This window comes from Medicago sativa, chromosome 4 (genome assembly GCF_051527215.1).
Source record: "Medicago sativa cultivar Bolivia chromosome 4, Bolivia_mono, whole genome shotgun sequence".
Lineage (NCBI taxonomy): Eukaryota > Viridiplantae > Streptophyta > Magnoliopsida > Fabales > Fabaceae > Medicago > Medicago sativa.
This window is the reverse complement of record NC_140752.1, coordinates 72,366,008-72,393,048: the sequence shown is the minus strand read 5'-3', so window position 1 is coordinate 72,393,048 and position 27,041 is coordinate 72,366,008. Positions and strand designations below refer to the sequence as shown.

The window sequence follows — 27,041 nt, the reverse complement described above, 5'->3', positions numbered from 1 at the left end:
AAAATGGAAAAAACAGGAAGCCAGTAAACCACTATCTTTTTCGAACTAACAATGTAAAGATTTTAGTATCTATCTCTTATACTTTTAAAAATAATAACGGGAAAAGAAATTTTTAACAAGAGTCTATTTGAACTCTGTCCTAAGAAGTTAGAAAGTCAAACTCTTTCTAATGAATTGACAACATCTCATGGACTATTGTTTCAACAAGGAAAGACATAAAACAACACATGAAATATGCTTAATTGACATAACGAACTCTATACTTTTGAAGAGCAGCAATGACAGCTTTAATATATTCATTGTGAAGATCTTTTGAACTGAAAACCTTTCCCATATCTTTGGCATTATTCCGATACATACTTCCTTCCTCATCCACTATTGTCAACCTCAATGTTTGGGCTACCGAGTCCCTAGTAAAGGACCCATCTTGCTCACTCCTTGGTACCTCAATCGCCACCTTCTTTTCTTCTAGTGACCTTGAAAACAAACATTGATCAGGTAAATAAGGCAATGTCACAAGGACATGCCCAAAATGAAGCTTCTCAATGACTGAACCCAAACCACAATGACTCATACATCCACCAATTGATCCATGAGCTAAGATCTTAAGTTGAGGTGCCCATGTTTTCCAAACGATTCCACATTCTTTTGTTCTTTCCTCAAATCCTTTAGGTAATTCAAGTGTACCCTCTTTAAGATTTTTCAAAGCCCAAAAGAAAGGCAACCTAGAAAGCTCAATTCCATGAGCTAACTCGGTTAGATCTTGTTGGCTTAACTTCAACTCGCTCCCGAATCCAATGTAAACAACAGAAGACGATTCTTTTGAATCCAACCATGCTTTGATTTTCACCCGGTCAGGGTTGCTTTCTTCCTCTTCGTCGTCTCTTATCTGCATGGATGGTGGAAGCATTCCAACTGGAACCACCGGAACTTTGTATTGGTAAGAAATATAATCTAACCATTCACCTTCAAGTTCTCTAAAGGTTTCTGATAAGAAAAAGGTCACAACTTGAGTATACTTTATCCAATTGAATAGGTGGTGTTCTTCTTTCAGAATTATTATTAAAAAGTGACTTCATTCTCATCATCTCATAAGGTATGTAATGAATGGATGTTTGGAAAGGAACCCACTTTGGTGGGCTACACCTATCTATGTTGATTTGATCCTTTGGTGGATTTGATAAACATATTTTCCAAGTTGGGACAACGTTGTAATGAGCACAAGGAATGTTGAGGCTTTTGGCTATTGACGGTAACCAATCCGCTGCATAATCATATAGAACCCAATCAGGCTTTGAAGTTTTGAGTATCTCAGTAATGTCGTCTTGGAGACCGTCATAAGCCAACTTAAGATAACCAAGCATGTTAAATGGAACATTTTGAGTGCTCTCTCCACCTTGTAGTTGTTCCATGTGTGGCAAAGGTGATTTTACCAAATTGATGAATGGTTGAATTGTTTTGGGTGGTTTCGGAATTTGATCGATGATTCCGGGAGAGCTTATAAATGTGACAGTGTGATCATTTTGAGCAAGAATCTTGGCCAACTCGAAATAAGGGTACATGTGTCCCATAGCTAGCCAAGGGAGCATTACAACATGAAGAGGCTTGCAATTCTCATTCTTAACAATTGAATCCATGGAAACGGTTTAAAGAAAGAGCTATGGATGGATGTAGTGGCAAGGCTGTGATTGGGATATATAAGCAGGAAGACAAAGTTTTAGTATGGAAGAAAAGACATGTCTCGTGGATCTCGTGTATTACTCTACCATCCCATATACATTGTCTTCAATTTCATGACCCAAATAGCACTAATTTAAACTTGCACTCTCATTGAAAATTATTAATGGTCTCCCATAAAAGACCTGTCTCCATTGCCTCGTGGGTCTCATAATGATATATAACTACTAAAAGATAGTAGTTGTGATGAATTTTGATGGAGAGTGAATTCTGAATGTAGTAAGGATAACTGGATAAGCTCATATACCTATATAAATGTGCCAAATAAGCTTCTAGATAATAATCACAACAAATAATTGCATGGCATTATGGTTAATAGCAGCAATGAGAAAATCTATAACATTAGTGAACTTCTCAATTTTAACCATAACATGGATTAGTTGTACTTTGGTTAGGCTAAACTAAACAGTTTAAAGGTATTTTCAAGTCAATCCTTACCTCTATTTATTTCAAATCTAAAGATGCGTAGACTGGAATTAAAACTTAAAGATGCATAAACTGAAATATTCAAAAGGATTTAGTAAAAAAATGGAATATGGGGGATAACACTCACTGAGCAAGATTACCAATTTTGATGTGCTATGCAAAGGAAGGATGAACATGGTCCATGAGAAGGGAGGAAATAAAACTTTGGAATTTGAAGAAAAAAAGTCCGTAAAAGGTTTTGGAGTATAGAAAAAAGGAATGTATTATTGAAAGATATGAATGAGTTGGAGAAACAATTTGACATTTGGATTCAAAAGATCAGTGGAAACACAAAAGGTTTACATGGACTTGACTAAAAATTGGTTGGAAAACAAAATTAATTGAGTGTATTAATTACTCTCATCTTTGGGAGATTCTTAAAAGAGATAAAATAAGTACTCCCTCCGTCCCTCAATAGATGACCTAGTTGACTTCGACGCACGTACCAATGCATATGTTTTATCTTTGATATCTTCAATTCTCTACTAAAAAAAATTATGAAAATTTAATAGAAAAATATGGTCAAAGTATGTCAAGTCAATAATGTATATTGTCAACTAGGTCATCTATTGAGGGACGGAGGGAGTAACAATATACCCATAAAATAAGTTTTGACTTTTGTTTAACAAATGTCCGAGACACCGTTTAACATTCTCCATAATGAAATCCGTTAGTATTTTGATTTTTATTATCGGTTGTACACATTTCGTCTGTGAAAGAACAAACATCCCACTTAGGAGAAAAAAGAGTTTTTGACAAATTTTTTGCAAACTAACTATATCAGTGCTGAGTCATAGTTTAATTCACTTGCAAGCTTATGTATAGGTTACGAAAATTTTCTATCAGTGGCACACTCTCATTATTGACCGTTATTTGCAAACTAACTATATCAGTGGTGAGTTAAAGTTTAATCACAAATTCTGAAAACAATTCTTATTTTTTCATGTAGCAGGAATATTAATTGAAACTGCTAAGAGTATCCTCATCCATCTCAGAAAAGGATTTTTTTTCAAACAAATCAACCATAATATTTACTTTGGACTAGGAAGAGGTTGATTTGCTTGAAAAAAAATCCTTAATATTTACTTTGAATCCAAATCCAAAGTAAATATTAAGCGAAAAAAGTTCCATGCTCTAGTTAAAACAGATTACAGAAGCACAATTAGATGAGGGAACTGAGAGTATATATTTGTCAGCATATCATATCTCTTTGAAAAGGAAAACAAGGGTGGATTTTAAGAAGCCTAGAAATACTCCATAAATCTTCCAAAAATAAGAATGAATTACAAGGAAAAATCTATTTAAATTAACTATTACTACTGAACACTTGAAAGAGTTCATCACAATTATTGCTCCTATGGTTTTTGTAATACTTGTCATTTCCAATATTAAACCATGTCATCACAGAGCTTTCCTAAGTTCGGAAGATGCATCCGCCAATGACATCGTATACAAATAAATTACTTATGTGAAATAATATTGCAGTTTGCCTTACACCCTATCACGTCCCTCTATCGTATGGGCAAAATATTTTGATCAAGAACTCAAACTATGATTAGAATACACAATTGATCCAAGTCAATTCACCTATTGATGCCTCTCCAGAAACTTCTCTATGACGACAGAGAATGCGGCAAAGCCAGCACATCCCATACATGCAGCTTGTGGACCACCTACAACCACACAAACATTGGAAACAGTAACAAATGTCATTGTGAAACACATGTAGAGAACATATTTATAAAACAAACAACAATGAGTGTTTAAATTCTTCGTTTTCCAGTTCATTATCTGGCCTGATTACTGTTTCTTTTCTCCTCTTTTACATCAATTTGCGTTTCATCTAAACAGCCTACAAAGCACAACTTTCTTCTGCAATGAGGGAAAAGATGAATAAAAAAGAACAAGAAAACTAAAACTAGAATTGCAGATCTTATATTGAGCACTAAATCCATATTGGGCCACTGTCAGAACCCCATGATTTGAGAACTTGCGGTTACAATTGTGTATTCTGATTTTTGGTTTACATCAACATCACTAAGTTATATTTAAATAGAAAACAACTTTGAAAAGGGATAAACAAAATAATTCTAACAATAACTTCTGTTTTGGGTGAAGTATATCAAGATGTTGCTAAGCCACCAAAAAGACAGAAACCTTCTAGAAGTGCCCTGGATGAACATCACTTTGTGCTCTCCATTCACACCAGACCCCCTTTGTACCACACTCAATAGAGAATTAGAGAAATAGTCCATTCTCCAAAACTAAGGCACTAACATTTCAATGGATTTATTGCCTCTCAATACTAGGATACTACATCAAGGTTTTCAGTAACACCTTAGTAAGGAGTCCCTGTTGTGAATGCAGTTCAACCTTGACTCTTTAAAAGTCACGAGTAGCATTCTCTCTTCCAGTCTTCCAGGGGCATACAAGCGAGCCCGGCTCATGATTACCAATGCTTGTGTGCATGCACTCCATCACCATTACTTACTATCTCCTTGAGTATGCACTACAAAGACAATGATGTCGAAATGCATCCTTTGTTGCCATGCATTTTATGCCCAACAAAGATGTCTCCTAAAAGAGAAAATCAAGCTTTGCACCCGCCTAAGATAATCCTATAAATATTATTCAGTCTAAATTTCTAACCATCCCAAAAACCATATGAAGAAACCCCCACACCATGACAAACACTTTAATTTTGAGAAAGACTGCGATTATAATTATATGTTACAATTATTTGGCAAGGTAGTCAAACTCGCGATCTTACTCATAAGTAAGATCCTTGACGACTTGGATTATCCCAATAACAGACAGAACCGCAATCTGGTAGGATTGTGTGGGATCAACAATCTTAATTGCAAGATTGGGAGGATTGGCAAATATTTTGGTGGGATCAGTGATTTTAACTCGAAAGATTTACTAGATTTGATATATAGAATTTGACTACTTCAAACCTTGTTAAAAACTTGGCATTTTGTATCTGAAAAATTGGAGTTACCTTTTGCATATGTGTGAACACGGATTTAAATGCGTGCACGTTCACACATGATCCATGTTATGAACCGATGATTAACAATCTTGACTCTCATTCTCATTTATAAGAAAAATCTGGATTAGACTAGAGTGAAAGACAGAGCAGAGCACATACTCATCTTTCTTTAAGTTTATCATTTTGCCAAACAAAATTACAGCATAGAGTATAAGCTCACAACAACCAGAAGTATACTCTATCATTTAGCTAAAAATTTAGTTTCAATGGCAATCAATTACAAAACTCCTAACTACCCAAGAAAAAGCAAACCTTAGGCTAGTCACTTCTGGTCATTCAGCACTGGTTTTTTACAGGGAAAATTATGCTCCTACACCTCATGGGAGGTGTGTCAGGCCATGTCTGGCCATCATTACTTAAATACAGGTTTATTAGAGACAAAAACACAATAAATGACAGAAAACAAATGAAAAAGAGGGTTACCTTTTGCTGATATAGCAGCTCCAGTAGTACATCCAGCAACAAACGTATTTGTGATGTCATGTTTTGCTCGTGCCTGAAAAGAAAAGAAAAAAGGATCAGAAGAAATAAACTCACATGCTTGATGTAAAATATATATTTTCATTCCCAAATCCATTAAACCTTCTCAACAACACACTCAGCAGCTGAGAATACGAAACCCATAACAGCAAATGCTTTGGCTGAACTCCAACTCCTTCGCCCCATCTGCTTTGCTTGAAATATAAACTGCTGTTTGCCAGTCATTTGATCTTGCATCATAGGGTTGTCCAGTGCTCCAAGAAACAATCCCATGGCGATGCCAAGACCACCTCCTGAAATTCATCACATGAATCCGAACAAACAATCATTTTACAATAAACACCTCAACAACTTGCAATGTCTCTAAAGCTGAAATTATTCTCCAACGACATTTGATATTTCCCAGTAATTCAGCTATGTTGACATTTGTACAAAAAGAAATTTTCAAATCCATTCGATTTATTTCGTAAAATGTGTTCATGAGATACTTATATAACTTTTGGGGAGCAAGGATTTTTGCTAGTATCGTTGTATAGCGTTGTTCCAACTGAGGTTACAACCACTACCAAGTGAAATGATATTTGTACAACCATTTTGTGACAACTTTTGACAACTCTCTCTCATACTCACATGATGTTCTTATCCTCTTTCTTCCTTTTTCTCTATCTATTGTTTTTGACCAATAAGAAGAGAGAAAAAGAAAGTTGTCACAAAAGTTGTCATCAAATGGTACAACCATTTTGTGACAACTTTTGACAACTCTCTCTCATACTCACATGATGTTCTTATCCTCTTTCTTCCTTTTTCTCTATCTATTGTTTTTGACCAATAAGAAGAGAGAAAAAGAAAGTTGTCACAAAAGTTGTCATCAAATGGTTATACAAATAACATTACTCATTTCCTAAAGTCTCATTCATAGACACTTGATTGTTCAATTCATTTTTTTTTTTGAAACAGCCAATTTATTCATAATCCGCCTGCGCAAGACACGCAAAAGCTAGAAAAGATACAAAAAAACAGTATACCAAAACGAGCACCGTATTTAGGTGGAGGACTCAACCTAAAAACCAGCCACAGACCGGCCACACAAGGACTGCACCGAACATCACCCAACCAGACCTAAAACCAGAACAGCAGACCCATATAAATTAGAGGGAGCTGCTGTCCAGGCCACCCCACAACACGCCAAGACCCGTAAACAACCATGGCAGCAAACCCGAAAACCCCATTGACAAAAACTACCTACTCACACAATCGCCGGGGTCCCAACACCATTCATAATACAAGCAAGGCGGACACTTTAATCTAGTCAAACTCCATCTCCACGACAGGACCTTAATCTCCTCCACAATTTCATCAATCGCATTTGAAATGCTTTTGAAAATCCTATCATTTATCCATTTCCAAATTACCCAAATTGTCGCATGCCAAATTAGCCAAACCCCTTTCGTAATTTTGTATCCGCGACTTCTCCGCTCCAATAATCTAAATGCACAGACAAATTTGGAGTAATATATCCAACCCAAAATTTTACTCCAAACCGAGGACGAAAAAGGGCAATGTAAAAACAAATAAGTAGAAGTTTCATCGTAAACATCGCAAAGCGCACAATTTGTTCAATTCATATTATGTAAAGCTAGTTTCAGATTATTTCTAAATCATTTGAAATTCTTAAAAAGAACTACCAAAATTATACAAATATTTGGAGCAGGTTAGTTTAAACTTTTTAAATACAATTTATTAAGTGGTTAAATAAGATGCTAACAGATATTTGGAAATCCGGAATAAAGAAAGAGAGGGTTGAATAAATGAGCATACCCATGACTCCACTAACAACACTGCGCACAGCGCAATTGTTCCAAATGTCTTGGCCGCGAATTTCCTCAACAGTGGGCAAACTTATGGGCTGAATTTGAGGCTTCTCGACTTCTTTTGAGTTCACAGAATCATTTGAAGCAGCTTTTTGCGACTCATCAGCCATTGTTGAAGCACAAACCTAAGATACGCAAGGCTGGTTGAATTGAAATCACCACAAAATCTGTGCAATGAACAATGGATGAATATTATTATTAACACTTCATTAGGAAGCAAAAAATACTTCAAAATGTATATCATACATGAGTCAAATCAAATTTTCCGGGCACGTGATTGGATACATACTTTGTAACATCTAGTGATAGATAAGGTCACGTTATGCAAGTGATTTCAAAAACATAACATTGCAAACTGAAATTTCATTTATACTAACATATTAGAAAAATGAAAACCTTGTGTATTGCGCTACTTTGGTATAAATGGGACAGTACAGAAACAATTTAATCAACAGTAGCAAATAAATGTTGTAAGGAAAAGAAAAGACATATATATTCAAATTTGATCCTACCTAACACGTTTGAGTGATATACAATGTTGAGAGTAAAGCATAATATATCAAATTTGATCCTACTTCATACCTAACATGAAGGTCTTTCCCTCAGCTCGGTTAGTGATTAGTGAATGGCTTTGAAGATTGGGATAGAAGACAAGTCTCGTGTCTGTGTTTCGTTAAGAAAAAAAAAAGGCAATAATCTGGTGTGTGTGGCTACGGCCACACAGCCATACGGTGAGTTCCTACTGACATAAGTTTTCTAAACTATAACCATTTACTATACTATCATATGTTAGGTATACTATAAAACCACTAGCTTATTGTCCGTGTTTAACAAACCGGACTTCTAGGTTCTGGTCACTAGGTCATATTTTGTCACTTATTGTACTACATGATTGAATCAGATGCCTCGGTCGAAAAAATAACATCTGGGAAGCTCTGTATAACCCAATTTGAAAAGCTGTACTAAACGAAACAACAGAAAACATAACCTAATTTCACAAACAAAATAATAAAAATTCACAAGTTCTTTTGTTTATTTTCATCTATCTAAAGCTAACAGGTAACAAATGATATAAAATGACAACACCTTATGGGATATGAAACTTTTTGAACAATGAAAAAAGCTTGAAAAATCAAAGTTGAGTAAAAATAGAGAAAATGGGAGATGAACACAAATTACCTTGTATGATGAAGATGAACAGGGGCGGAGGAGAAGGCGGCTGCGGTGAGGAGGATTAGGACATAGTGAAGGAAAATGAAGTTTGTTAGTGAGGGACAGGAACACTAATGAAGCCCGTTTCAAAAAAAATATTTACTTAAAATAAACTATCAGTTTAATCCCTAATTAATCTGTCAAAAAAAAAAATCCCTAAATTAAGTCCCTAAAGTATGAATATCAACTAAAATGTCCCTAACATAAACGTTAAAAACAATTTCATTTCGAGTACTATTTCAAACATTCACTTTTTTATTGAATGAAACTCATGTTGATCTCACCACTTTATGTCAGACTCATTCTAGAGTGTATTACCCACATAAATTTCATCAAATAAAAAAGTGAATGTTATAAAACATTTTAGCAAACATTTCAACAAACAGCTGATATGCATGAAAATAAGTATAAAACAACAATACTTAATTACATTTTCATGTCATAGGTTTTAGGTATTGGACATTGTGGATTATTATCGTATAACAAAAGAGTAGTGAATCAAAGGAAAAGAGATTTGAACGAAGTTTTAGAGTTACTACTAACCAGAGGGGAGTCACCACTCACCACCGGAGAGGAGGACGGTGGAGAGAAGCGTAGTGATTCTTCTCAATTTGAAGTGAAGTTGCAGACAGAAGAATGAATAACAACAACAAATATAACAGGAATCGCACAACCCTTTCTTGTGCTTGGGGTTTAGATGGATTTTGAAAGGGGAAAGAAAAAAATAATTCAAAACTAAAAAGGAACGAGTTTTAGAAGGAAAAAAAAAAAATGAAAGTTTTGGAAGTTTATTATTTTATTTTTTTATAGGATGAGAGTTTTTTTTTTTAATACAATTTTTTTTTTGTGGAACTACAAAATTATATTGGAAGAGTGTTTATAGGAATTCTTCAAAATTAATCTATGTTGTTATAATATTTTTAAAATAAAAAAATATACTGATTTATTGAAGGATTAAAAATATATTAATTTTTTTAAGGATTAAAATTAAAAAATTAACCATAAGGATTAATTTATCATTCTTAAAAATATACTCATTCAAAAAATATTTTTCCCTGTATTTCTCGCGTTAAACATGAACTATGGAAATGCTTCAGACAAGAAGCTAGAGAAGAGATACGGTCTCTTCTAGAAAATGGGGGATGAAAGCATTATTGGAAGACTTTGATATACTTACAAGGAATGATATTTCTACCCCAACCAATTTTAAACAACTTTTGTAACAACTTTTTTTAATCTCTTTTGATTGGACAATGTGAGAGAGAGAGAGAGAATAAAAGTACAATGAGAGTATGAGAAATAATTGTCTCAAAATTGTCAAAAACAATTGTTCAAATATCATTTATACGGACTTTCGCATCTATTTGATTGACTTCTAAATTTAACTCGTCATCAATTTCTCTCTAATTCAAAACTCAAATCGACAATTCTTTTTTTTTCAAGGGTCAAATCGACATTTCTATTTAATTGGTCTAATTTTTTTAAAAAAACTTTACTACCCTCTTCTTCATTTCAAATCACTAAAATATTTTCTTCAAAACCTGATAAATATTAAAAGATTTGAGATGAATACTCAAACTATTTCGACATACATCTTCGAAAATCATCTTTAAATCTAAAATATTAGAATACTTTATCTTCGAATCTCGAAATTCAATCCGTGTCGTCTTTGGAATTCACTATCTTTACCTTAACCAATGAGTTTTCTTTAGTATCCTTCTTGACTTGTTCCATTGAGTCACTTGTAATTTGCAGCATTTCAAGTCTCTTATACTTAAAGTTGTTAACTCAAAACCCAAACTCCAATCTAGAAATTCTTTCATCATTTTTGCCTGCTTAAATATTACCACATTGCAGCCTTTGTTGTCTCATTAGTTAACACTTTGACATACACTATTTTTCAAATAGTTGACATATGTGCTGGTCCTTTCCACGACCACACTTCCTTGAGCAAACTGAAACTATGTTGCACTTATTGTTCCATCTAGTTGCACCTCATAAGCTGTTTTGCACCCTTTTTAGGAGCCTAGGTTTTGCTAGTGGTTAATAATTTGTCTTCTTCCTAAAAAATAAATAATTGCTTTGCTATTAAGACATAATAGTATTTGACAAGAAGTTTGTTTTAATATAGCTTTCATTCACATGCGCCGTAACGTACTAGGAATTGAAATTGAAAAGGAACATATAGAAGAGAATCAAGTATCACACACAAGGCAAGGATAGATGGAAAAAGACAAGGGAGGAGACTGAGACTCCAATGAACCATCAACACTTTTTTACTGTCCTCTCAAAAACAAGTGGTAAGTGGAAACTTTTCTTTCTCAAAAACACTCTTCATCTAAATAAACCTATGTTTCTTTTTGTTTGAATTTGTGGAAATTATATGAGATGTATTTTACATTGGAGAAATCTCATGCTAAACTTTTTAGTCATGATTCAAAAATAATCTTTGTGACTTTGTCCAATGTACACAAGTAAAATTAGTATTGCAATATGTACAATCTTATTTTCCACTATTAGATCATTAAATCCCATTATTTTTTATTTCATTTAATAGTGAGATTTATAGATCCAATAATAGAAAACAAATTCTAATTCTAAATATTTAAATATAAAAACAAATTTTAGGGTTATTTTAAATCTAACCCTAAATATAATAACAAACTCCTAAACATATTTAGTCGCATAATTCTCAACAGTTTTTCTTCTCTCTCTGGCCTGCAAGGCGATTCATATTCAAGCAGTGAAAGTGAAGCTCAAAGCAAGGAAAAAAACATGAGTGACAGTTTGAAGGAAAAAGTGAACGCCATAGGAGAGCGTCTCAAAATCAATGGAGCCGAGATGGGTCGAAAAATGAGTGCTGGAATAGGTACTATGAGTTTCAAGATGAAGGAGTTTTTCCAAGAACCAAACCAAGCCGATAAACTCGTTAACGACGCTACATCTGAGTCTCTTGATGAGCCTAACTGGGATATCATTCTTAATATATGTGACATGGTTAATGCCGAAAAACTTTATACCTGTGATGTGGTACGTGCCATCAAGAAAAGGATCGTGATGAAAAGTGTTAGAGGGCAGTATTTGGCTTTGGTTTTGCTTGAAGCGTTGGTGGAGAATTGTGACAAGGGTTTCTTTGAGGTTGCAACTGAGAGAGTTCTTGATGAAATGGTTAAGATTGTTGATGATCCTGATCAGAGTTTTGTTGCTAGTAAGGAGAAGGCTTTGATGATGATTCAGGGTTGGGGAGAGTCAAATTCTGAGCTTAGATATCTACCTGTTTATGAAGAAACTTACAAGGTATGTTCATAGTTTTCATGCTTTTTATAATAAAAATAAGATATACAAATTATGGTAATCCCTAGTTCTCAATTGTAGATCAAGAAAATCAAATAGATGAATGTATCAGTTATGATAATCCCTAATTTTACATATTATGATGACAAATTCAAATCTAAATAAATCATACAATGAAACACACACAAAGACACAAGTTATTGATCATAGATTCATAAAGTTCGGCCAATTATGCATATATCTTTGACTAAAAGAGTGACAGATGTGTGATATTCGATTATTCGACTTAGAGATTAAATAATACGGTCTAGTCTTTTTTTTTTTTTTTAGGCAAAATGTATCGATAGGCTCAAAATTATGCACAAGAAATGCAAAACTGAGCTATAAAGTACAGAGTTTGCAACATACACAGAGACCTCAATACATACTAGAATTATGAAAGGACATTGAGGTTCCTTTACTGTCACAACATTCCACTACCAAACCAATGAGTTACACCATCCAACCCTTAAACCACTGACTAAGACTAATTTTCCAACAGGATATCCTTTCAACTTGAGCAAAAATATCTTACTGCAACCACACACACGGCTACGCCGCCGATAAAGACCAAACAACCACTTAACAGCCACACCAATAAGAAGACTTGAATCCATTTCTAAATACACTAAATAATGTGAGAATCAAAGCATTCCAAGATGCAATAAAGCCAAGATTTGCACACCAAAACAATGGATTTGATCCCCAAAGAATGATCGAATAAATGAAATCCGGTGACTTTCAACTAAGTCAACTCCAAGAGCCTCTAGTATATAAGTTCATGTATAATTAGTATTTATTGAGACACTTAATTATGCTCTTTCCTAAAATTCCCCCAAAGTTTTATTTTGAGAAGGGAAATTTTAATTATCAGAGTGATCACTCTAATGATCATTTTACAAACGCTACAAAAGTTATAATCATCCGTAATACGTTGAAATATTTTCATAAATTTCTGGTTAATATACTGTTCATCTGAATGGAATTCATGAATTTGATAACAGTTGTAGCAGTGTGATATTTTTGTTTCTGAAATTCTTTCACATTTTGTTATGAACTAATGTCTGAAGTTAAGCTATAAGATGTGGATAAAGACGGGGAAGCAACATTAATCGTGTTTCATAGAAACTTTGATTTTCATGAACCAACTCCAGAGTATGAATGGTTTTATAAACATTTTCTGTTGCAGAGTTTGAAATCAAGGGGCATTCGGTTCCCTGGTCGTAACAATGAAAGCTCGGCTCCTATTTTAACTCCTTATCACGCTCCCTCTGCACCAGAGATTGATCACAGTCTTGCACATCTTATTCAGAACGATACTCAGCCTGATCGCAGTCTTGCACATCTTATTCAGCGTGAAAATCCTGTGCCGAGTCTCAAGCCTGAACAAACAAAGGAAGCTTTTGATGTTGCAAGAAATAGCACTGAACTTCTCTCTTCTGTGTTATCTTCTTCACCGCAGCAAGATGTTCTTAAGGTATTTTATTTTGCTTTTCTTGTGCTGCACTACTAACTAGTACTGGCATTTTTATGTTCCTTTCAATATATGCTCTCATATTCAGTTTAACATTAATGTACTTTGGACTAAAACCTTCTATATATACATAGAATTTAAGTTGTTCTAGCCGTGTTAATAACAACTAGTACTACTGCATATCAATTCTTGCTTTATGTTCACACAATGTATCCTTTTCCTGACCAACTTATTTTCTTCAATATGCAGCAAGATTTGACCATTACATTAGTTCAACAATGCCATCAGTCCCAATCTACCGTCCATAGAATCATTGAGACTGTTGGCGAAAATGAAGCATTGCTTTGTGAGGCCTTGAATGTAAATGATGAGATTCATAAGGTTCTCTCCAAATATGAAGAGTTGAAGAAGAAGCCTAAAGCTTCTCCACTTGAACCAGAACAGAATATGATGATACCGGTTACGATTGAGCCAGATGAGTCACCTCATTTTAGAGAAGAGGCCTTCATTAGAAAACCAGCTTGTTCAAGAAATGGAGTTCAGGGATTGAGCCATGATGACATGATGGATGATCTTGATGAAATGATTTTTGGCAAAAAGGGTGGGGATGCATCTGAATGGAGACAAGATCCTAAGAGAACCAACAATCATCAAAATATGAATCCATCTTCTTATAAGTTATAACTATAAGTTGTTGTTTCAATACATACCTCAAGACCTTGTATTTGACTTCATGACACATTCAGGGTCTGTTTGAATGAGTCTTAGATTTTAGTTTTTAAAATATATTTTCTAAATCAATTTTAGCAAACCGTTATTAATCTTTTCTCTTATCTACAACGCTCGTTAAAATTGGATTATTATTTTCTGTCCAAAACTACTTACAACGTCTCATTTTAATAAAAAAAAAAATTATTCTGATTAATTTCTTTTCCCTTGGAGCACTCGTTAGCGGAACCCTATATATATTGGTACATTTACTAGGCAAAAATTGGTCCCACCCGTAAATTGCTTCAGACACGCTATTGGCTTGCCCCTTCACATTAATCAACAACACAAATCATTAAATCTATTATATTCAATATTCGAACTTTCAAACACAAGATTAATTTATTAATTTGGAATAGACATCTAAATAGAAAAAACAAAAGACAATCTGGATGATACTATAGTAAACTTGCAGTTCAAGAAATGTGTAAATGTCATTTTCAATTAATCTATTTAAAATAATTTTACCAATACAACATGATTTGAATATATATTATTATGAACTAGAAATTTTGCATACATCAACCTATTACACTACCACTTTTTTAAAACGAGGAGAAGCTGTAATCTTCTTTACAAACTAAAGGCATAAACAACAAGACAAACCATGAAAAAATAATATTAAACTTTGAAGAACACTATCTTGTTCTCTTACTAACTTGAAATTGGAATTATTTTTCTGCAGCTGTTTTGAATTTACAGTCACTGGCAGAGGTGGCTTTAAGCAAAACAAGTCTTCCTTCAAGAAAATGGCGACGGGTTTGGAAGGAGATATATTGAGTCTTCAACCAGTTGAAGATCAAGACAGCAAGCAAGATTCAGAGAAGAGCAAGGACAAAGATGAAGCCGCCAACACAGTACCCTTATACAAGCTTTTCTCATTTGCTGATCCTTTGGATTGTTTATTGATGCTTATGGGGACTGTAGGTGCTATTGGGAATGGAATTTCTTTACCGTTGATGGTTTTAATATTTGGAACTATGATCAATGCATTCGGAGAATCCACAACGTCAAAAGTTGTTGATGAAGTCTCCAAGGTAATTTTCTAACTAATCTCATGTATTTGGTGAAGCTTGTTTCATCTGGTATACCCTACATGATTTTTTTTTTCTTTTGCTATTGGCTTAGTGGCCAACACATACTCAAAAAAACACACGCGGGAAGGGGGAATGTGGCGACCTGGGTTCGAACCCGAAATTCCACATAAAATTTCCTCACAACCAAACCACTAGGTTGTAACAACTTTAAATCAAACATTTAAAAATTTACTAACGATGACTTATTGTGGTCAGGTGTCTCTGAAATTTGTATACTTGGCGGCAGGTAGCTTTGTTGCGTCATTTTTGCGTAAGTACATTAGTTTAACAGTTAATTTGTACAATCCATCTTTATTACTCTGCTGCATTATGATCCCAAATAGACCATGTTTGCTATGTACCAGAGGTAACTTGCTGGATGATCACTGGGGAGAGACAGAGTGCAAGAATTAGAGGCTTATACCTTAAAACAATTTTGAGGCAAGATGTGAGCTTTTTTGATAAAGAAACTAACACTGGAGAGGTTGTTGGAAGGATGTCAGGTGATACTGTTCTTATTAAAGATGCCATGGGGGAGAAGGTATCATCAATGAACCATTCCATCATAAATCTGAAATCACTGCCTTTTTGTTTTTCTCGACTACCTAAAAAAGAGTTTAAGTTCTTTATTGTCCCCCCTTCTTTCATTTCAGGTGGGACAATTTATACAGTTTGTGGCAACTTTCATAGGAGGTTTTGTCATAGCATTCACTAAAGGATGGCTTCTAACTGTTGTCATGCTATCTAGTATACCACTTCTTGTATTGTCTGCTGCTATGACGAGTATGGTTATTGCAAAAGCATCATCAACTGGACAAGCAGCTTATTCTGAATCAGCAAGTGTAGTAGAGCAGACAATTGGTTCCATCCGAACTGTATGCATATTGGCAAAAAATAAGATCGACATTTTTATTTTAATTTGTTACTATTTAAATAAATAACTTCAATTTTTCAAAAACAGGTTGCATCATTCACTGGGGAGAAAGAAGCTATAACAAAATATAATCATTCCTTAATCAAGGTTTACAATACTACAGTGCAAGAGGCACTAGCATCTGGTGTGGGGTTTGCTACAATCTTTTTTGTTTTTATCTCCAGTTACGGTTTGGCTGTATGGTTTGGTGGGAAATTGATAATAGAGAAAGGATATACAGGAGGGGATGTTATGACTGTACTATTTGCAATATTGACTGGTTCAATGTAAGACTTCAGATTTGTGTCGCTTTCTGTTCTTTAATATGATACTAGACTTTCTAAAATTAATTTCTTCCTCCTATCAAGAACTCGTAAGATATGAACATATTTCCTTTTTCTCCTAACTATATATTTCTGTTTCCAACCCCAGGTGTCTTGGGCAAACATCTCCAAGCCTAAGTGCTTTTGCTGCAGGACAAGCTGCAGCCTTTAAGATGTTTGAAACAATAAAAAGGAAGCCAGAAATTGATGCTTATGAAACTACTGGGAGAAAGCTTGATGATATTCGTGGAGACATAGAGCTTATGGAGGTGTGCTTTAGTTATCCTACAAGACCAGATGAACAGATATTCAATGGATTTTCTCTTTCATTACAGAGCGGCACTACTGCAGCTTTGGTAGGGCATAGTGGGAGTGGGAAATCTACAGTCATCAGTTTGATAGAGAGATTCTATGATCCAACGAATGGTGAAGTTCTCATTGACGGTATCAACCTCAAAGAATTTAATCTGAAATGGATCAGACAGAAAATAGGCCTAGTCAGCCAGGAACCCGTTCTCTTTACTTGTAGCATTAAGAAGAATATTTCCTATGGCAAGGATGGGGCAACTGCTGAAGAAATAAGAGCTGCAGCGGAACTTGCTAATGCTGCCAAATTTATAGACAAACTCCCTCAGGTGAATTCTCAAATCTTCATTTCAAAAGAAACAATAATTTTGTAAAATTATGGATTATGATCTCAGGGACTAAACACAATGGTTGGTGAGCATGGAATACAACTCTCTGGAGGACAAAAGCAAAGAGTTGCAATTGCAAGAGCAATTTTGAAAGACCCAAGAATCCTACTTCTTGATGAAGCTACAAGTGCCCTTGATGCAGAATCTGAGAGAACTGTACAAGAGGCATTGGACAGAATAATGATAAACCGGACGACAATCGTTGTAGCTCACCGCTTAAGTACAATAAGAAATGTTGATACCATTGCTGTCATTCGTCAAGGAAAAATAGTTGAAAGAGGTAGAAACATTATTTTGTGACAATAATCCTGTTTCTCCATGACTCAAAATTAATAGAAATCTTGAAGCCCAAATGTTTATGTACTTAATAGCATTCTTATATTTTTCAATTGGTTAGGTTCACATGTCGAGCTCACCAAAGATCCTAATGGAGCCTACAGCCAGCTTATTAGACTGCAAGAAATGAAGGGTTCAGAACAAAATGTTGCTAGTGACTCAAACAAGTCAGACAGTATAATGCCATCTGGAAAACGATCAAGTGAAATATCTTTATCCTCAAGATCTAAAAGGCAAATGTCATCTGGAAACAGTGGTCGTCACTCTTTCTCAGAATCATGTGGTGCACCCACAACAGATGGCTTCTTAGAGACTGCAGATGGTGGACCTCAAGCTTCTCTTTCAACAGTTTCTTCACCACCAGAAGTGCCACTTTATCGCCTGGCATATTTTAACAAGCCTGAGATTTCAGTCTTATTGATGGGTACTGTAGCTGCAGTGCTGAATGGAGCAATAATGCCCACTTTTGGGCTCTTGCTTTCTAAAATGATAAGTATTTTCTACAAACCAGCTGATGAACTTCGTCATGATTCAAAAGTTTGGGCAATGGTGTTTGTAGCGGTTGGTGTGGGATCATTACTCATTATTCCATGTAGATTCTACTTTTTTGGCATTGCTGGAGGTAAGTTGATTCAAAGAATACGAAAAATGTGTTTCGAGAAAGTAGTTCACATGGAAGTAAATTGGTTTGATGAGGTTGAGCATTCAAGCGGAGCACTTGGAGCAAGGCTCTCCACAGATGCAGCTTCGGTTAGAGCTCTGGTTGGGGATGCACTTGGTCTATTGGCTGAAAATATTGCTACATCAATAACTGGCTTGGTAATTGCTTTTGAAGCAAGCTGGCAGCTTGCTTTTATAGTCCTTGCTTTAGCGCCTCTATTAGGACTAGATGGATATGTTCAAGTAAAGTTCTTGAAAGGATTCAGCGCAGATGCAAAGGTTTGTTAGCAACTTCTATCAACCCAACAACTAATATTGTAAACGAATATGAAAATAAGTCTTTTCTTTTAACTTTAGGGGAAGTGTTATGACAAATCAAGATAAAAGTAATAAGATCAATATCTTTCTACATTTTTTAGCATCATACTTTATGAGCATGAATCAAAAGTGTTACAAGCATGTGCTCTTAGTGCATTTTTCACTCAGTTTAATGTTATTATGTCAATATCCTGATACTCTTTTTGCCTAACAGAAATTGTACGAGGAAGCAAGTCAAGTGGCAAATGATGCGATAGGGAGTATAAGAACAGTTGCTTCTTTCTGTGCTGAAGAGAAGGTGATGGAATTATATGAGGAAAAATGTGAGGGACCAAATAAGAAAGGCATAAGGCGAGGGATAATAAGTGGATTAGGTTTTGGTTTCTCATTCTTCGTGTTGTATGCAGTTTATGCCTGCTGTTTCTATGCTGGAGCTCGACTCGTAGAGGATGGCAAATCTACATTCTCAGATGTTTTCCTTGTAAGTTACTCCTCTAACTTGTTCGCAACTACGTACATTCTATCACTTTCACAATTATTTACTATTAATTAGCATTGGCAAAGGAAATAAGAATACATGCAAATTAGCGTATCTTACTTGAAAGAACTTGTAAGGAGCGAAATATGTAGCTACAAAAAGTAGACAAAAAACTAATAAATAGCTAGAGAGTGATAACAAATTTTTGAAACATAAAACTCCTTCGGTGTAAGAAGTAAAAAATACAGACTCAATACAAAAAATTGCAGTATGAAGTATAATTTCTCAGTATAAACAACGATCTCTAACCAATAAGGATGCCGCAAACAACTTTTTCTTACCATCGCATAAAAATGAAAATCACCTTATACATTCAGCATTAACAACAACAACACAAAAAGGGTATAAGAATGAAAAGCTAAAAAAGATGAAGAAACGAAAATTTGACCTTGCACATTTTTCTAGCATTGATGGTTTTGATTCCTGATTTGTAGGTAATTTTTGCTCTCGGCATGGCAGCTTCGGGAATCTCTCAATCAGGGACCTTGGTCCCAGATTTAATTAATGCAAAAAGTGCTACTGCTTCAATATTTGCAATTCTTGATCAGAAGTCACAAATAGATTCTAGTGATGAATCTGGGATGACACTGGAAGAAGTCAAGGGAGAAATTGAGTTTAACCATGTTAGTTTCAAGTATCCTACTAGATCTGATGTTCAAATATTCAAAGATCTTTGCTTGAACATTCATAGTGGCAAGGTAGTTTCTAATTTCACATCTTATCACGACTACGCTAAATTGTTCTCCTTATTCCTTAACTAAAAAATTCAATCATATTGATATGAAAAACAGACGGTTGCCTTGGTTGGAGAAAGTGGAAGTGGAAAATCAACAGTGATTTCCTTATTACAAAGATTTTATGACCCTAACTTGGGACACATAACTCTCGATGGAATAGAAATTCAAAGGCTTCAACTGAAATGGTTGAGACAACAAATGGGGCTAGTAAGCCAAGAGCCTGTTCTTTTCAATGACACAGTCCGAGCCAATATTGCATACGGAAAAGGAGGAGATGCAACAGAAGCAGAAATTGTATCCGCGGCAGAACTAGCAAATGCTCACCAGTTCATTAGTAGTTTGCAAAAGGTAAATATTCCTTTCAGTTCAATCTCTCTTAAATGCTATGCAATAATTCAACTAATATGCATCTTAAAAATTGAAATATACATGCATACATACGTACATACATAGGTCTGAAATGTTGAACATGATGCAATATATGCAGGGCTATGACACAGTAGTAGGCGAGAGAGGAATTCAATTATCCGGGGGACAGAAGCAGCGGGTGGCAATTGCAAGAGCTTTGGTGAAGAATCCAAAAATACTATTACTAGATGAAGCAACTAGTGCACTTGATGCTGAGTCTGAAAAAGTGGTACAAGATGCACTTGACTGTGTTATGGTGGAGCGAACAACAATAATAGTAGCTCATAGGTTATCAACTATAAAGGGTGCAGATTTAATTGCAGTAGTTAAGAATGGTGTGATAACAGAGAAAGGAAAACATGAGGCATTGCTACATAAGGGTGGTGACTATGCTTCTTTAGCAGCATTACACACATGTGCTGCTTCTACATCTTAGATCCTTTTGGCCTCAACGGTTGTTGTAAAATAAGATGGTTGGGCATTTCAATTGCACCAATTTAGTAACTAACTCGTAATTAGTTACTAACCACCAACAGATATGATATATTGTAGTGTTGTTTATGAATTATGATATCAATAATTTGTTAAAAAAAGTAATAATCATTTTAGATCTGAATGTGTAATGAGTAATACAATAGTCTTTGACTGTGCAGTGTGCACTCTGTTAATTAAAATAGATCATCGCGTTAAAATGTTTCAAAATACATCAATCATTTTTTTTTTTATGAAGTATTAATTTAGTGGCCGGAGCTTGCACATATTAAGTGTGGAGAAGTGAAACATCGGGGTTAGAATCCCGACCCACCGTATCAATCTTTATAAATACACACAGACACAACACAGCAATTGATCTTTCAAAAATGGCAGGAAAGCAGATCTCAAGATCAAAATCCCGAATCATCCTCTTATCCCTCTCTCTCCTCGGTTTCTCTCTCCTCATCTTCCTCTCTTCTCTCTCTCCTCTCCGCACTACCTCCCCTTCCTCCACTCACTTCCACCTCCCCACTTCCCACACCTCCTTCGTCACCTCCCTCGAACACTTCCTCAAAACTCACCCCTCCCCATCTCCCCCCGACGACACTCCCCATGAACCAATCACCGATCAACACGTCATCAACCTCGACGACGCCGTTTTCCATTCCGAATCAAATCGACTTAATTCCGATCCTTTTTACCCTATTTCTCTTCCTCTTAAGGTTTACGTCTATAACATGCCGAAGAAATTCACCTACGATTTGCTTTTACTCTTTCGAAACACGTATAGAGACACTTCCAATCTCACCTCTAATGGTAGCCCCGTTCACCGTCTCATCGAACAGGTTCTCATTCAATTTCATTCAAATGTCCTTTTTTTTGTGATTATTATTTTTTGTTTGATGATTGATTTTTGAATTGTTTTTGTGAATGTAGCATTCGATTGATTACTGGCTTTGGGCTGATCTTATTGCTCCTGAATCCGAAAGATTGTTGAAAAGCGTTGTTAGGGTTTATCGACAAGAAGAAGCTGATTTGTTTTACATACCTTTCTTCACCACTATAAGCTTTTTCCTCTTGGAAAAACAACAATGCAAGGCCCTTTATAGGGTGTGAGTGCTCTTCTAACACTAAGTTTCTTAATTTGCAAATACTATACATTTTCATTTATAAATTATTCACTATAGTTTTTAGTTGTGTTTAATGAAGTTAAATTAGAGAGATTATTATGAAAATCAGATGCAGAGTTAATTTGAACTTAAAAAGAAAATGTATTTTTTTGAAAAAACTATGAGTTATGACTGCATAAGTGGTTTAGGCAAGTTTATTTAAACTAACTCTATTTGTCAGACTTTGTAAAGTAATAATAGTTGTTGTGGATGTAGGAAGCATTGAAGTGGATCACGGATCAACCTGCTTGGCAGCGCTCTGGTGGAAGGGATCATATACTACCTGTGCATCATCCGTGGTCTTTTAAAACTGTTAGGAGATATGTGAAAAAAGCAATATGGTTGTTGCCGGATATGGATTCCACGGGGAACTGGTATTTTCCTAATTTGCTGACGAGTGTGTGAATATGAGATGATATTGTTTCATTTAGAGTGGCATTTGGTGACCTTTTTTGAATTTGTCTTTCAGGTACAAACCAGGGCAGGTTTATCTTGAGAAAGACCTGATTCTTCCCTATGTTGCCAATGTTGATTTCTGTGATGCCAGCTGTTTGTCTGAAATAAATCCCAAGAGAAACACACTTCTTTTCTTTCGGGGCCGGCTCAAAAGAAATGCGGTAAGCATATCGTGAGGTTGCTAATTGATTGATTGATTGATTGAAAGCTGAAACTTTGAAAACTCTACATCTGTGTTTCTACTTGAAGTTCTAACATGTTCTTTTTGTTAACATCCCTGTTCAATCTCATGTTTGAGTTATATTTATTGGCAATTCTAGAGAAAACTTATTGACTTATATTTTTTACGATTATGTAATATTTGGATATTTCCATGAACTCAGATAGCTATATAAAAAACCTTGTGCTGTCTCGATTGTGATCATGACTGGCTAATGTCTAATGTTTGGGCTGTCTATTCTTATAATGTTCTTATAGTATCTTGTTCGGGAAGTCTCTTATCATGTTTTTCTCTACTTATATCCGTGACAGTCTTAATTTCTGGAACTTTCTTATATCATGTTTTGCTCTACTTGTGGTATTCTCTCAATTTCGTCGCCTCCATATTTACATGTAAGTATGTACTACGTGGTTTAGTTGTTTTGTTTGTGTCTTTCCTATTTCAGGGAGGAAAAATACGTTCTAAACTTGTAGATCAATTAAGAGGAGCTGATGGTGTAGTTATAGAGGAGGGAACTTCCGGAGAAGGGGGGAAAGAAGCAGCTCAAAATGGCATGCGCAAGTAATACAAGTTCAACTCTTGAATATGTTTACTCTGGTTACTTATTGAGTAGCACTTATTTGCTTGACTTCCTCATTGCAGGTCTTTATTTTGCCTAAACCCTGCTGGTGACACTCCATCCTCTGCTAGATTATTTGATGCCATTGTTAGTGGCTGCATTCCCGTTATAGTAAGCGACGAATTGGAGCTTCCTTTCGAAGGGATACTTGATTACAGGAAGGTGTGTATGCATTTATATCAAGTAAATGATCAAATAAAAAAAATATTATTAAGAGACGATGGTAAATTGCTATAAAATATTTGTGAAACTAGCTAACTAGCTTTGCTAGGTTGCAAGTCAAATTTGGTGTGGACAGTTTGGCAAGTTGCTGAGTGATCATCTCTTATTGAAGAATATGTTCATAGGAGTGTATAATGGCCTAATAGTTTTAAACGCCATAATCATTATTTTAGATAATTAGTATTGAACACTTGCATATTTAGATTTTTTTAGAGAGAACGAGGCTTTACAATATTCAGATACAAATAGCATCCTGGACCCCATGGCTATTTTATGATTTCTTCATTTGGTATATTAAGAGGAACAAATTAAGTGTGGAGCAGGACATGCTTAGGTCATTAACTATTATTTTCATAATGACCCATTGTTTGAAGATGGAGCAAATTTTTAATGAAGATTTTTCTTTTTTTTCGTTTGGAGATAAGAACGGTGTACTCAAGCCGAGAAACAGGTATCCTCATATGCATTAAAGTGCACAAGGACTGTAGTAAACTAGAAATTCAGCATGGTTATCTAGTCTCTCTGATTTTGTGTATTGAAAATGATAATAGCCATGGGAAAAGCACCAAATAGAAACTAAAACATATTCATATCCCCATTAATGGTGCAAACATCCTTTCTCAATCAAATGTGGCAAAGAAAAGCATAGACAGCACTGTCACATTTATTTGGCCTCCCTATTATTACCAGAGCTTAAAAACAGCAATAAAGATTGCTTTAATATAGCACACACCCAGTGACCTAAAACTGCATTATCCAGTATGCTCTATATGGTTAACTTATAAGTCAGAGCTTTTTCATTTGTTATTTTTCATTTTCAGAGAGAAGTTGCTAATTTAACATTTTGCCATACATGCAGATAGCTTTATTTGTTTCGTCCAACGATGCTCTGAAACCCAGTTGGCTCTTGAAATATTTGAAAGACATTCGACCTGCTCATATAAAAGAAATGCAACAAAATCTTGCCAAGGTTTGTAATCAGGGTTGTACAGAATTTTACTTCACCCCCCCTCCCTATTTAGTGCTGTCATATGATTATTTTATCGTCAATTGTGCAACATCGTACTACTATTTACCAATGTCTAGCTGATGATATTTTGTGTCCTGTCCAAATGTTGGTAGCAATTATTTCCTTAGATATTCTTCATTTGCATAAATTGATATTATGTGCATTGTCTTGCCTACCCGTTTGGTGTTTAATTTTTTCTTCCCTTTTCAGTACTCGAGGCATTTCCTGTATTCTAGTCCAGCTCAACCGTTGGGTCCTGAAGACTTGGTTTGGAAAATGGTTTGTTACTGCTTTTTTTTATTTATGTTTCTGTTTATAATGCTCTTTTTAACAGCAAGTTCTCATAAGGAGCATAATCTCAGGCTTGCTCGTTGAGTGTTTTCTTCCGTTTTAGTTTTCTGTAGTTTTGGGAAATGAAAGGGAGTTATCTTGTAAATGCAATGCACTTCTGATATGTCATTCCGTCCATGTGTTTATATTAAGTTTATTTTCAGAGACCATAGGATTAGTGGGTAAGTTTGGATTGATGGCATGTAATGTGATAGAATCGATCAGGGATGGATCCAAAAATTTCAATTAGTGGGGGAAAGATTATATGCTATAAATGTATATATAAAACATATATCGATATATACATGATAAAATAATGACATTATTATCATTAAGTGCCCAATGTAGACAACTTAATTGATGAGCTGAGAGACGCTGAAGGAGTTCTTACCAAGAGATTAGACTCTAGAAACTAACATAACCCAATAATTTATACTATCATTTACCCAAAATTTGAATTTATCTCAACATATATGATCATACACTCATTCAACAGCTCATCTTTTATATTATTTCAACTTTTGCAGTATATGTCTAAAGCTAACTTCAGGAATAAATTCATCTATTATCTAACTTGAATAAATACACAATTGCATATGCAATATACTTTCAAGTTTTTACCAATATTCCTACCAAATCACTATAACTAGAGCTTTGCTATTTCTAGATGTTATTAGGTAAGAATTAAGATTATGAATTTGAGTCAACACGGCTAGCAGGCCAATGAGGTGTGTTATAAGGTACAAAAGGTTGAAGTGTCATATGGCTAGAACATGGGCTTTAACCATATGCTGTTGTTTACTTTGGCACAATAGATGGGTTCATTGTCAGCTCAAGAATAAGGTTTTAGCGTGTAACTTGTGCTTAAGCATATGGTAATAGTTACTTGCACGGCTAACCATGCTTTCATTGGTTTATTACTCTGTTTTTAATCATAGATTGGACAGGATTTTCTCTGTAACTCCTTAGGTCATACTGATTTGGTAATACCTAGCAGTTAGTTGTTCCGGTTTTGGTTTTCTTTGATTACTCAGTTTTTTGTCATAGATTGGACAGCATTTTCTCTGTAACTCCTTAGGTGTTACTGATTTTATTCTTTACTGAAGAACATACTATTATATGTAGATTAAATGTGAGTTGAAAACAACCTGAAATATTGGTTGGGAATTATAGATATTTACATTCTAATTCTATCATATGGCTCGTGGTTTTCTTAAAATTTTAATTGTTTTAAGATGGTATGCGAGTTTGTTTCACATTGTTTGTGATATTTCCTAGCACTTTGTCTTTTGGGCTGGGAGGTGTTAATTCTGTAGTTTGTTTAGAAGAAGTGGTGACTTTTTGTTTAGGAAAATGCTAACAAGTACCCTTGGGGCATTGTTTAAGCATCCAAAAGTAGTATATTTTACATTGAAAGTTGTATAGTTATGACTTTTATATGTGTTTGACCTGTATTTCCAAGGCAAAGTTTCTTTTTGTGGATTCCTTAAACAATGCCCTTAGGGCACTTGTTAGCAAGACTCGTTTGTTTAATTGTGTTTTTCCCCTACATTTCTGTCCTTCAGATGGCTGGCAAGGTGGTGAACATCAAGCTTCATTCCCGAAGATCTCAACGTGTAGTGGAAGGATCTCGAAATGTGTGCACATGTGAATGCAGACCTGGCAACATTACTAATACTGTCTCAACAATCTCTTGAATCTTGTATCACATTGTTTTCTTTATAGATGTACTAAAATCTGTAGTTTTTCTATTATTTATCATCCAAGTGTCTTACGCAAATTCTTTATTCTTTAGTGGGCTATTTTGTTGTATTACTTGGTACCTGACACGAGAAAGTATTTATATGTTATCTTTAGTATATCAGCTTTAAATGAAAGAAAATGTAAAACAAAGATCATAGTTGCTTATTGTCAGCCAACTTCTTTCTGGAGAAAACCATTTTGATGAGACAAATTATAATGAAGAAAAACCAGATTTTATTTTGTTGAGGTTAGTAAATTAGTTATGCAGATGTTTCGGCTAGAATGCTTCTTTTAGCTTGATGAACCTTTTGCCTGCTGATTTCATGGATATTTATCTTGTTAGGCCACGTTGGCTCATCACTATAACGTGAATTTTGTCCCTCTTTTCAATTTCCTTTCGGTC

At 35.0% G+C, this 27,041-nt stretch overlaps 3 protein-coding genes and 2 pseudogenes across 14 annotated transcripts; 3 read left to right on the top strand and 2 right to left on the bottom strand.

Moving 5' to 3' along the window:
• Positions 1-109: 109 nt before the first annotated feature.
• Positions 110-1,765, bottom strand: LOC146931577 (soyasaponin III rhamnosyltransferase pseudogene; annotated as a pseudogene).
• A 1,670-nt stretch (positions 1,766-3,435) lies between these two features.
• Positions 3,436-9,645, bottom strand: LOC146931576 (Mitochondrial import inner membrane translocase subunit Tim17/Tim22/Tim23 family protein). 3 transcript variants are annotated; one of them, XM_085703078.1, is made up of 6 exons: positions 9,361-9,596; positions 8,785-8,824; positions 7,553-7,772; positions 5,837-6,027; positions 5,678-5,750; positions 3,436-3,875 (listed from the first exon to the last, which is right to left on the bottom strand). In XM_085703078.1, exons 3-6 carry the CDS (start codon positions 7,713-7,715, stop codon positions 3,790-3,792), a joined length of 513 nt encoding a protein of 170 aa, XP_085559204.1. In that variant the 5' UTR covers positions 7,716-7,772; positions 8,785-8,824; positions 9,361-9,596; the 3' UTR covers positions 3,436-3,789. The 3 variants fall into 3 exon arrangements, with proteins under 3 accessions (XP_085559204.1, XP_085559205.1, XP_085559206.1); XM_085703079.1 differs by lacking the exon at positions 8,785-8,824 and having other exon boundaries at positions 9,361-9,645; XM_085703080.1 differs by lacking the exon at positions 8,785-8,824 and having other exon boundaries at positions 9,382-9,528.
• A 1,334-nt stretch (positions 9,646-10,979) lies between these two features.
• On the top strand, positions 10,980-14,435 carry LOC146931575 (TOM1-like protein 1; annotated as a pseudogene). Its single transcript, XR_015006765.1, has 4 exons — positions 10,980-11,117; positions 11,543-12,114; positions 13,340-13,627; positions 13,874-14,435. The product of XR_015006765.1 is annotated as a TOM1-like protein 1 (transcript).
• Positions 14,436-14,908: 473 nt separating this feature from the next.
• Positions 14,909-21,012, top strand: LOC146931574 (ABC transporter B family member 11-like). Of its 9 annotated transcripts, none has more exons than XM_085703075.1 (14): positions 14,909-14,955; positions 15,078-15,249; positions 15,320-15,429; positions 15,685-15,739; positions 15,834-16,009; positions 16,122-16,343; positions 16,430-16,668; positions 16,814-17,339; positions 17,406-17,679; positions 17,797-18,674; positions 18,928-19,194; positions 19,686-19,949; positions 20,043-20,336; positions 20,476-21,012. In XM_085703075.1, the coding sequence occupies exons 3-14, from the start codon at positions 15,352-15,354 to the stop codon at positions 20,830-20,832; spliced, it is 3,630 nt and encodes a 1,209-aa protein (XP_085559201.1). In that variant the 5' UTR covers positions 14,909-14,955; positions 15,078-15,249; positions 15,320-15,351; the 3' UTR covers positions 20,833-21,012. The 9 variants fall into 9 exon arrangements, with proteins under 9 accessions (XP_085559201.1, XP_085559200.1, XP_085559198.1 ...); XM_085703074.1 differs by having other exon boundaries at positions 14,909-14,978; XM_085703072.1 differs by having other exon boundaries at positions 15,078-15,429.
• Positions 21,013-21,244: 232 nt separating this feature from the next.
• LOC146931573 (Exostosin family protein) lies at positions 21,245-26,807 on the top strand. Its single transcript, XM_085703077.1, has 9 exons — positions 21,245-21,715; positions 21,807-21,980; positions 22,256-22,413; positions 22,509-22,656; positions 23,161-23,276; positions 23,358-23,496; positions 24,416-24,526; positions 24,776-24,844; positions 26,461-26,807. Exons 1-9 carry the CDS (start codon positions 21,257-21,259, stop codon positions 26,590-26,592), a joined length of 1,506 nt encoding a protein of 501 aa, XP_085559203.1. The 5' UTR covers positions 21,245-21,256; the 3' UTR covers positions 26,593-26,807.
• The last annotated feature ends 234 nt before the right edge of the window (positions 26,808-27,041 follow it).

Excerpts from the sequence above, each read along its gene's own strand:
- LOC146931576 (XM_085703079.1), bottom strand. The coding sequence starts at position 7,715 with ATGGCTGATGAGTCGCAAAAAGCTGCTTCAAATGATTCTGTGAACTCA. Across the intron at positions 5,751-5,836 it reads CTGAGTGTGTTGTTGAGAAG|GCACGAGCAAAACATGACAT; the intron begins GTTTAATGGATT and ends TTTTCTTTTCAG. Across the intron at positions 3,876-5,677 it reads AGCTGCTATATCAGCAAAAG|GTGGTCCACAAGCTGCATGT; the intron begins GTAACCCTCTTT and ends GTGTGGTTGTAG.
- LOC146931574 (XM_085703069.1), top strand. The coding sequence starts at position 15,142 with ATGGCGACGGGTTTGGAAGGAGATATATTGAGTCTTCAACCAGTTGAA. Across the intron at positions 15,430-15,684 it reads TTGTTGATGAAGTCTCCAAG|GTGTCTCTGAAATTTGTATA; the intron begins GTAATTTTCTAA and ends TATTGTGGTCAG. Across the intron at positions 19,195-19,685 it reads CATTCTCAGATGTTTTCCTT|GTAATTTTTGCTCTCGGCAT; the intron begins GTAAGTTACTCC and ends CCTGATTTGTAG.
- LOC146931573 (XM_085703077.1), top strand. The coding sequence starts at position 21,257 with ATGGCAGGAAAGCAGATCTCAAGATCAAAATCCCGAATCATCCTCTTA. Across the intron at positions 21,716-21,806 it reads TTCACCGTCTCATCGAACAG|CATTCGATTGATTACTGGCT; the intron begins GTTCTCATTCAA and ends TTGTGAATGTAG. Across the intron at positions 24,527-24,775 it reads TGCAACAAAATCTTGCCAAG|TACTCGAGGCATTTCCTGTA; the intron begins GTTTGTAATCAG and ends TTCCCTTTTCAG.